At 38.8% G+C, this 11,192-nt stretch overlaps 1 protein-coding gene across 2 annotated transcripts; it reads right to left on the bottom strand.

The window, feature by feature from the left end:
- Positions 1–28: 28 nt before the first annotated feature.
- Positions 29–10,853, bottom strand: Crc (bZIP transcription factor crc). Of its 2 annotated transcripts, XM_077416284.1 has the most exons (3): positions 10,692–10,853; positions 8,089–8,430; positions 29–1,527 (listed from the first exon to the last, which is right to left on the bottom strand). In XM_077416284.1, exons 2-3 carry the CDS (start codon positions 8,303–8,305, stop codon positions 653–655), a joined length of 1,092 nt encoding a protein of 363 aa, XP_077272410.1. In that variant the 5' UTR covers positions 8,306–8,430; positions 10,692–10,853; the 3' UTR covers positions 29–652. The 2 variants fall into 2 exon arrangements, with proteins under 2 accessions (XP_077272410.1, XP_077272411.1); XM_077416285.1 differs by lacking the exons at positions 8,089–8,430; positions 10,692–10,853 and adding an exon at positions 4,907–5,978.
- Positions 10,854–11,192: the final 339 nt, after the last annotated feature.

Below are 11,192 nucleotides of genomic sequence, written 5' to 3'. Positions count from 1 at the left end.
CTCTAGTGAGTAAATAACATTTGTACACTTGTTTCATTGAACCCATTTATTATATTCTACATAATTTGCCGTATGAAAGTATAATATGCAATAAAGGGTAAAAATTAATCGGAATGAAAAGATTCGCATTCGTGAGAGGTGCGGTAGATAACTGGTGGAATGCATACGAGTAAGCAAGTTTCCGCTCGTTAAAGCTTCATGTGCGTACTCGACAGTTTACACGCGTTATCTAACGCACCGTGCTTAGATGGTTGATGGATCTCGTTCTCTAGTGGATTATTAGGTCGTCCCTAATGTACATTTTATTCTAAAATGTAGGTGTAACTTTATTGACTTCTTTCTCGCGTTTTATCCTTGCATGCGCCTTCTCTTTCGAGTAGGTACGATTTGTTTGTCTGTAGACTCTCTCTAAAAAGCTGCGTACGCATTATTACGTATATATATATATATATTGACGAATACTTGTTAAAAAATAAGAAAATCACGAACAAATAGATAACGTGTGAAACGTGAATTACCGTAAAATATTAGTACAATTGTAAAATAGTTAGTGGCAAAAACAAAACATCTAAAAATAAAAAAACTAATGGATATAATAATATCTAAAATTAACAATTATGTTAACGGCGGTGAGGGTTCCTGGACGAATGGATTATTTGAGAAAACCCTTGGCCTTGAACACATCCCTCATAAATCCCTTCAGATATCCTATCTCTTGTTGCAGACTTTTAAATTTCTCTTTCAGCTTTTCGTTATGCTCCGCCAGTTCGCGCTCTTCGCCCAGTATCTCCTTGACCTCCTGTTTCTTCTTCTGCCTGTAACGAGTAGCCGCATTCTTATTCTGCTCCTTCTTCCTTACTTTCTTGTCATCGAGAGACGATCGAGAGTACGGTTTATGACGAAGCTTCGAAGAATCGTGAACCGTTTGCTTCAGGCTTTTTCTCTCGGTTTCGAAACTCCAATCGGGATCGTCGGTGGAGTCATCGGTCGAGATGCTACTACCACCGGAACTACACGGGCTTGAGGGAGACGGTATATCCTTGGTGTGCGAGCGAACGTATTCGTCCACTACCGCCAATTCATTCGCAACATCCCCGCCGAGAGGATTCAGCGATATGCTTTCGACGTTCCATTGACGCGGTGTATCGCTCACGTATGTCGGTTCTTCAGATGGAACGATATCGTATATCGGCTGATTGCCGGCGAACGGTTGCACGGGCTGCAAGGTAACCAGCAATTGGGTGTCCACATTGATCGTTTTATGCGAGGGCGATTGCGGAGGAGTAAGCGTCGAACTGGTTGGCGGAATTATCTGATGGCAAGCCTCGACGTCCGTCAAAACCGTTTCGAACTCCTGCAAGAGGGTTTGCGTGTTGTCATGCTGTTGTTGCTGTTGCTGCTGTGGTACCTTCGCGAGAGGATACGGAGCAGTTGGTTGCGGCAGTTTGTTTAGGTTGTTTTCGAAATAGGATAGATTATCATATATGGGCAAATTTATCTTTTCTTCCAGCCAATCAGAAAAGTGTTCTGCAAGCAAACGGACAATAAATCTTGATTAGTACAGTAGTTGTTTGTACGCCTAAACTTTTGATGTTGCTCTCCGTGCGACAATCTGCTGGAGTTTTTCAAGTAAGAGTTTGGACACCATTTAAACAATTTTTGATTGATCATATGCGTTTCAGGCTAACTACAAAGAAATTTATTTATTTTACAGATTGCTTGTAATAATAATAATAATAATATTTATACATATAAACTATCGAATTAAATTCATGTTTGTATCAATAAACTGTGCAGATATTAAACTTGATTTGAAAACATTTTTGAAAAACGCATCATAGTTAGGCTGAAAATGACGGACGGTGCCCAAACTTTTGCTTGAGAAATTCCGCAGTCCGCGTGCGCGAGCAATATCGCGCAATTCTTTGGGCAGGGTCGGCGGGATACGCCGCGACCGACGTCGACGGCGCGGACGGCGCCGTAGATCGAAACGCGCCCGTCTTATTTCTAATTGACATCGCGTATCAGTTTGCGCGCGCCAGCCACGCTCGTGATGCATTCATTAGTTTGCAAATGAATCACACTGGCGATATTATATTTCCTGGTATATGTGCATTGTTATTGGATAACGTGAGACGCAATAGCTTTCTAGCGCGCCTCTGGAAACGCGGCACGGGCGGCAAATATGCAACGACGTCTAGAGAATGATCGATCCCCGTATTTCCCATAGCGTTAAGAACTGTTTACCGCGTATTACATTCTGGAAATTACGCTATCCATCTTTCTATGTTTTATCGGCGGCATCAAGTCGAGTTCTCTTTCTCATTCTACGGTATCAGCTGGCGCGCTCGTGATGCCCGGGAAAAGAGATTAGTTTTATGTAATCGTGCCCCCTGCCAAGTAACACGGCTCGCAATATTTTTATATCTAACGTGAATTCGATTAAAACGATCGAGATGTTTCGAGCCAATAGCTAACAGTTGCAACGCGTGCGAACAATAAATAGGTGTGGCGCGTTAAATACAATTTCATGGACGTTAACTAGGAAAACAAGTTCCTCATTTGCAATCTCATTTTAAAATGAGATCAATTGCTTGGCTGTTGCAGCGATTTGTTATTCCGTATGCAAAGTAACGCTTTTGAAAAAAATGTCCTTTTTTTAAATCGCTATTAATTAATGACTGCACATGCGGCGGTTTTACAGAACTCGACCTTATACGAATGTTATTAAAATGCTCTATCTTTCTGGAAAGTACAGTCTCTTTCCGGGGATGTATATAATAGCTGGCCAAGGACCTGGGAGTGCGCGACGTTGCAATTGAATAATTTTCGCACTCTCTACGACAGCCGTGACCTATTTTATGAAACTTTGATCAGCAGCAGCTAGTGGATGTTATCTTCATTTAAATACAGGGGGCAGAAGGTTAGATAAGACCACTTCTGTATTCGGATGACGTTAAATGCTAGAAATGCACAAAGAACTTTCAGGAAAACAGAGATACGCGAGTGCAGTTAAATTGGTATCTCTAAAAATGTATGTACGCGCACGTGTAACAGCGCTTTTAAATATGATATTATTTTAACATTCGCATATCTGTTTACTTAAAAGTTTTTGCACATACGTTGAGTTTATTATTATAGTTTTTATACTCTTCTGTTTCTCTTAAGGAAATGGATTGATATCTATCAAGTATCCTAGAGATAAGACTGATTTTTTTTCAACGGTATATCTATCTCATAATCAGTAATGTAGTTTTACAAAAATGTTCCGTAACGAACGGGATAATTGACTTGATAACGCGTTAAAAGTGCAAAATAAGTGATATCGAGATCGATGTGAATAGATTATAAATTTCTAAGCGATAATTAATACTTATGTGCGTCAATTATATTGCTGAGAATTCTCCTGATATTCGCGCGTATGCCTGTTGTTTACATTATGGAGTATGCGATTTCGCGTTTTATCTTTTATTTTCACTTCAAACTCTGCTGGGCCGCAAGTCTGGAGTTTCATCTGTCGCCGAGCGCTAATGGGAAGTGCGCGAGATACGTTTCGATGACGAACAACATCGGGATGTTGTTTACTTAACCCTCGAAAGCCACACCGGGATCTCAGGAACCCCAACGAAATTTTGAAACTATTTGGAATTATCATTTATATTTTTTAATGAGTATTTTTTGATAATAATTTTTCTTTTGACAAAAAAATTCTGAGACTAACATCATAATTCTTAGAAAATTTATGATCGATTAAAAAAAAGAAAAAAACTACAATACGTTGATTTTTCGAAACTTATGAGCGAAAAATGACTGGGGTCGTCCAGATTTCAGTGTGGCTTATATACGTATTCAAAAATAAGTGCGAGGGTTAAATCTTGGAAGAATTTTTTAAATTCGTTCAAGTTTTCAAAAAAATCCTTAGATACAAATCTAAAATAAATTCGTTTATTATATGTGGGCTTTTTAATTAGTTCATATAATCTTAGAGTCCCTCTAATAAGAGTCGCGACACAGAGCAGTAGCTTTTGATTGGTTCGCATTTCTTGGCAAAAGCACGAGAAACAGAAAGATAAAGAGATATAAGAGAGAAAGAAAAAGCGATATGAAATGTATATCGCTTGTATATCGCTTTCTCTTTCTCTCTCTTATATCCTTCTCTCTCGCAGAATTTTGCCAGAACTGAAGATGTCGCGACTCTTATTAGAGGGACTCTAATATAATGATAGAGAAAAAAGTTAAGAGTGCGTCAAAAAATTTCATCTCCGATACAACAGACTTCTTCTTTCTGAAGCACCGCACATAAAAACATATACGATCTATAAAGAAAATAAAGGCGAGATCCTTAAAGAAACAATAATTTTCAAAACATTTTCTGGTTTTTCATAGAATGCTCTGATTTTTCTGAAAGTGAAATTCACCAAACGTGAGAAGGACCAAAGTACGTTGTATACAAACGAATTGCTCATTTTAATCGCTGACTAAAAGCGCACAATTTCACGGATTGATTTTCCGATGAATAAAGAAAATCTATTCAAAAGCGGACAGCTGTAATACGTTAAACATTGCAAATGCTGTTTGAAGCGATCGAGTTGCATTCGTAGAACGAAATTTTACGTGAGAAAAGTAACGGGCTTATAGAGGTATGCCTTTTAATTGGCGAGCGTTTCGATATTATTTCGCGTTGCAAAGAACGCGAAGTACGTCATACTAGCAGCTGTAATAGTAACCATACAACTAACACAGAACCAAGAGATCGTTATGTCTACATTTACAATGTGACCAGATAACATTTCTGTCCCCTCTGCTCCCCCGACCAGATAATAAATTCTATATTATGCCTCGACTCTCTTGGAGCAACCCGTCTGGGTGGAGGGGAAGCGAACGAAAGGGGGAGAAGGAAACCTACCGCTGTAACATAAGGCAGCCATGGTAATTGCGCGCGGTCTGGTGTGTTTTCCTTGTTAAAGGGACGGGAGAGAGATCAGGTGGGAGTTTGTATCTAATGTAGCTGGTTGGTAAGGGCCGATAATCCCAATACGTTCGTTTCTTCGGTAACGCCGACGACGTAGCGCGCTGCCGCGGCTCGTACGTGGACGTCGAGAAGAACGTTGCGATCCTCCCACGTGTAATCGCGACGGGCTCGGCCGATATTCAGCGTCTTTTCACGAGCTTCTGGGAGTTGACGATGATCTCTCGATTCCACGTGTACCGATATGCGAACTGCATGCTATTATATAACATTAGTACACTCCACCATCGAGACGACCGGTCGTTTTCACGGATCAACTTTAATGATGCCAGTCTCGTATAGGGGCTACCGGCGCCGCGCCACCGTTCTCTTCAGGTCACCACTTGTACGGTCGTGCCCATGCACAGACAAATATCCGTTCAAACGCGTGGCCTCCTGCTGATGCGTCTCTCGCCGGCTTTCACAAATGCCTCGCAGATGTTTCGCGACAACTCGTCCCGCGCTTACTCCGGACCGTGATGCTCGACGTGGTCCGCGAACTCACGTGGTACTCTGTCGTCTCCGTACTGTGAAGATTCCGAGAATCTCGATCTTTCTGAAACACGACACGTGGTTGTCGATGCGCGACCACGTGTTCTCGGTGTCTGCGAGTGTCCAATGTTACCGTCCGGTGCGCAATTTCACGGGAGCCGCGTGCTCCGCTTCTTTAGCTCCGCTTTTTTGCTCGACAGTACGTAGAACTCGAGGAGACTGAACTGAACTTCGCGTTCCGCTCCGCGTGGGACAGACACGCGGAATTTTCCGTGTTCGCGCGGGAAACCGACGGAGATCCCAGAAGCGGGAAAAAGGCGTTTCCACGTGATAGATAAGCGCGCGCAACAGTCGAGGTGTCAGAGATGGAGCGCGATACCGCGATAGGAAGACACCGATAAAGAACGAGATGTCGCGGATTCCGTAGACGGCGAGTAATTAAATACTGATGCAGCGCGACGGCTCGAGCGAACGGCGATCGTGCAAATTGGACTTCGGTGGCCTGTATACTGCCGAGAAACCACTCCTGCTTATCTTTGGACTTTCCCCTCCGTCTCCCCTACTCCCTCCTCTTTCAATCGCGCCGCTGACACCGCCGTCGCCCCCCTATCGTCCCACAAGCTGGAGCCATTCGCGTAGAGGTTAACCAGTTTGTCCCACTCTCTTTTGCAGAAAAAAAGGAGAGGAGCGCCCTGGAGCGACGAGGAGCGAGCAAGGGAGAAAAAGAGAGACGCGTGTGCCGAGCGGTGCCAGCGAGAGAGAATGAAAGCGATTAGCCGGGATACGAAATCGAACGAAAATACCAGTTTTCACATTTTTTTTTGCGCAGTAGGGAAAAATGTGAAAAGTAGGCGATTCTTTAATGCGCATTCACGCGAGTCTTGTGTCCTTTACCATGGTCTGCCGCTCGATTATATCTGCGCGCGCGGATATTGCGAAGTATCGCTCGAAAGCATAAAGAAGTCTTTTGCATCTCGCTTTGGAATATCGGGAACGCTGCGTATGCCGAGGTCTATGACGCGCGACCGTCTCTGTTTAAATCCGCCTATTAATAACGGTGTCGTTTAATATGCGGTAAAGCGATAATATGCGGCGATTGAGATTTCTTACCGCCCAGATGCGTTGTAATGTGTGAAAATTGTGCGATATGTAATTACATAAACATGAGGATCTCAGTGACTTGACGCCAGACATGAGCCTTTTTTTCCCCCGGAAGCAAGTGGTGCGCGACAGTTATATTAAAGCTCATGCAGATATACTCCATCTTGAAATGTAGTCGCGTAACTAATCAATTATAGTAATTATATGTATAAGTAATTATCTCTTGTGACGTTAGAATCATTAGACATTATGATAAATGTCGCCGATTTCTAAAAAAATTACTGGGTAAATTTGACACTTTATTTCCTTTTGATTAATTATTTCGGTAAGCCGATCGACATTTGTCAATAGCACGGGCTATTCGTCACACAACAAATAACCGTATCAATGTCTGTATGTGATAACAAAAGCAAAAAGAAAAAAATAATAATTTGTCAAGAATGTAAATTTGGCTCATTAATGTTTCAGAATATTGAGCAAGTTTCGACGGAATCTTCCAGAGCCTTGACAACAAACTAGGATGAATATCTTTGACACACTGAGTTTCATATTTTCGATATGTTAAATTTAATGACAAATCCTCTCTCTAATTAAATTGGAGATTAAATTCGAGCAAGTTTTGTCAAAGTAATTTCATGCAATTTTTAATTACGGAAACATTACATTGAAAATTAAAGTTACTACAAAAATATCGCCATTTTTTCAAATAGCAATTTTCCTTGCTCAAAAAAAAAAAAAAAAAAATAAACTCCAAACTTATTAAAGCATAGCATTCGTCATCTAATTTAGTAATGACATTTAGTATAAATACTCAAGTCATATCAGTGATTTACTAAATTATATTATATATAAATCTTATTTATAAAATCAGGTCAAAAATCAAAATGACCTAAGATTAAAAGTTACGTTTTCAAATGGATTTTTGTATTTTGTTAATATAAAGAAAAGAAGAAGAAAATCAATATTTATGATAGATATATAATTTTCTATTTATCTTCATATGTACACAATCACTGCTTCTGCTTCATATATTCTGATTTATAATTCTGACTTGACTTTTACTGTTCTTAGATAAGAGCTTAAGGAGATAAGGCTATTCATGCAAGATTTTTAAAATTGTGTTCTTGTATGTTAATCATGTTCTAGAATAATAAAACATTACATAGATATGTATTGTACATACATATTGTACAGACGGCGTCATTAATGGTTTCCTAGCTGTGTTCTGGGGATTTCTATAGTGCACGTTACATGTACTATGCGTTCAGGTGGAAGGCATTAATGACGCTGTCTGTACATTTGAAGATACTGAAAATTATAAGATCTGTCCAGTTTTTTGTTTAACGTGAGATACAATATCATTGAATATTAATTATCACCGATTTACGTCGCTGATTTAACTTTATATACGATATAAGTATTTTTATCACCGATATGAATGCCGTCAAACAAAATTAAGTTAAAATTAATTTAACAAAATATTTTACCTTCTTTGATATATTCGTCTTTGATCCATTCGTCCAATACTTCTAGACATTTTGTTGCCCTTTGTGCACGGGAGAAATTGTCATCGTACATAACAATTTCCGCAGCATTGTTAGAGAAATCTACAGACTCATATAAAGGCCAATCCTCAACATCATAAACATCTAGCGACGGTGACCCACTGGGGGACACCGGCTCGTCCTTCCACAAATGCGACATCTCCTGATCTTGATTCCGATTCGATGATATCTTCGATGCAAATCCAACCGAGGGATATTAAAGAATGATGAAAAGAAATTTGTGTCGGGTTAGCGACGTAGCTCGCGGCGAGCGCCATATTGGCACTGAAAAATAAAGAATAATTTCCATGTTAATTATAAAAAAATATTAATAAGAAAGAAGAAGACTGATTTTTAATTTCGTGTAAAAATTACTCCAATTTACAGCGATGCTTTTTCCGATATTTTCCATGATTTTCATTACAATATGTAAATGATTAAATTGATGAATTTACTTTTTCCTTTCGCTTTTTTTCAAAGATATGTGTATATCGTTCATTTGCTACATTTGCTACAACAAAGACATAACTAAAAAATTATTTTTGAGTTGTTTATATGTAATATATTATATATATATTATGTAATATATTTTTTATATTTTTTAATTCTTTTACAATCAGTGTTATTACTCCAAAATCGTATTTAAAAAAATATTATAAAAATATTTAATAACTCAAAATATTCAAATCTATATATAAAGTCAACAGTCAAAATACAAGCAAAAATAGCAAAATAAGGATGGTAATTTAAAATAAAATGTAATTTATTTACATTAGTATATTAAAAACAATTAAATGTTTTGACTGTATCTAGTCTTCTTCAGCAACAATAATTTCTAATTTTGTATAAAAAAAGAATGAGAAAGTCAAGATAAAAAGTTAATAAAGAGAAAGAGAACATATAAGCTATAAGTATCACCATGATTAAATTCATATAATAACTAAATAAAAATCGCAACAATACAACGCTGGTCTGTTTGATAAGAAATATGGCAGAGGTCAAATCCATTGTTAGAGCATGTAAAATAGAAAAATATTGAATATCATAAGAATAAATTAAAGTGTTCACAAATATATTGAGTCAATGAATCGAATCGATGTTGCATTATTCGTCGTATGTTAACTTTTATATGTTCTCTTCCTCTTTATTAATTTTTAATCTTTTTAATCTTGACTTTCTTATTCTTTTTTCATGTTGAATTATTGTTGCTAAAGAAGACCAATGTCAATTTCTACCAATGCAGATTAATCTTCCATCCGTGTGTACGTTTTTTGCTCCCTCGGAGTGTATACGTGGGTCTGTTACGCGTTCAACGCTATTTTTTCCTATATCTTAAAATATTTTAAAAAATCTGAAAAAATTCATGAAACATGTGCGTCTACATTGTAGTTGACGATTTTGTAATAATTTTGATAAACATAGTTTATTTAATATTTTTTAGCAGGTTTTATAATTACGAACAGATATCATTTTGATTGACGCCGTAGACTCACGTATATAGACGGAGAGTTAATTTTAATCTCGATTTAACTTACTTTTAATTTTTTTCTACTTCTAAAAAAGATAAAAGTAAGTTAAATCGAGATTAAAGTTAATCTGCATTGGTAGATAGACATAAGTACAGTTGTAAATAAATTAGATTTTATTTTATTTTGAAACCAACATCCTTATTTTGCTCGTATTTTGACCGTTGACCTTTTTACATAGCTTAGCTCATAATCAGAGCGTTGACTTTAATTCAAAACATTCAAACTTATTTTCTGGAAAACTTTGTTTCTCGAGTTATGACATTGTTGCAGCAAATAAACGATATGTAGTACTTAAATAATGAAAATTAATCGCACTTCTCTCTGTTAAAGAGAACATAAATTTACTACTATAAATAACAAAGGCCAATAAACGAGCAACAATAGTTTAACAATAATTAACTTAATCAATGTATTATTATTTTAATAGATATATACAAAAATAAATTGGTACTACACCGAGTCTTCTTCAGCCATAATAAAAAATACCATAAATTTTCTATATACTTTTGATATAATTAATACATTTCTCACAAATTCTGCAAATTATTATTTACATCCGAAAAATGGATAACGACGCAGATGTCAAGTCTCGGGCCGGAAATCAATGATTATTTCCCGCTTATCTTGGCGGAAGATGACTTTTCTTTCGCGCAGATACTGGGGAACCGAAAAACAGTTACGTATCGATGTATGATGCATCATGATCATGACGCAATGCGAGGCTATCGTTTGGCAAGATCTCTCGGCGAGTTCAGATCGGGCAATGTGCACGAATCGCGATATTTGGGTCGCATATAATCAACGCGATGCGCGATCGGACGACGAAATGTCTCGCGAGTCTCGCGACGTAGGCAAACGTGGCCATGTCTCCATCGCGGTCTCCACAAATGACACCAATTCGCGTCCATGATGACTCACAATTAAGATGGCCAAACGGCGTCGTTGTGGCACGCGCGTTTCAGATCCGGACGCGCGACGCGAAATAATCCACGAGACAAGTGAAATTCTGTTACTTACGGCATGATTACTTAAGGGGCGTTGGCACACTTGCGTGTGCAAGTTCTTCGTTAAACTACAGACTCATCTTGCCCGTATTCTGGAGCGCAGAGATAATCCAAACGTCTTCCTCGTGAGCTTCATGGATGGGGAATGGGAGAATTCAGCAACGCCGCGTACGCGTCGGCGCCGTCGGCTTCCGCTCCGGATCAGTCGGAGTTTCGATCGATCACGTGACCCATTCCCCTCCACATGTCGGTGACCTCTCGCTTGCTCTCGCTCGATCGCTTTCCCGCGCGATTGGCCATGCCCGAGCGTTAACTCGGGAATGCCAGAGGTGATTCAGGTGATTCGGGTTAAGAAATACCGGGTACGAGGCGCCTGTATCGTGATAAACGTATATCTTGTCTCGATTCACGTCATACCACGATTTGTGAAAAACATCGGCGCGATACGTATGTACGCTACGTAATATCCACGCCAATGGAACAATTCGAACACCTTATTCGGATGAGTTTTGGA

Source organism: Temnothorax americanus, unplaced genomic scaffold (assembly GCF_048541705.1).
Source record: "Temnothorax americanus isolate GAGA-0224 unplaced genomic scaffold, ASM4854170v1 Scaffold42, whole genome shotgun sequence".
NCBI classification, from domain to species: Eukaryota; Metazoa; Arthropoda; class Insecta; order Hymenoptera; family Formicidae; genus Temnothorax; species Temnothorax americanus.
The sequence above is the reverse complement of the archived record's forward strand: the minus strand, read 5'-3'. Positions and strand labels throughout refer to the sequence as shown.

Bases quoted from the DNA above. Each gene is read 5' to 3' on its own strand.
- Crc (XM_077416284.1), bottom strand. From the start codon at position 8,305: ATGTCGCATTTGTGGAAGGACGAGCCGGTGTCCCCCAGTGGGTCACCG. The intron at 1,528-8,088 runs GTAAAATATTTT...GTTTGCTTGCAG, and splicing joins AGACGAATATATCAAAGAAG to AACACTTTTCTGATTGGCTG.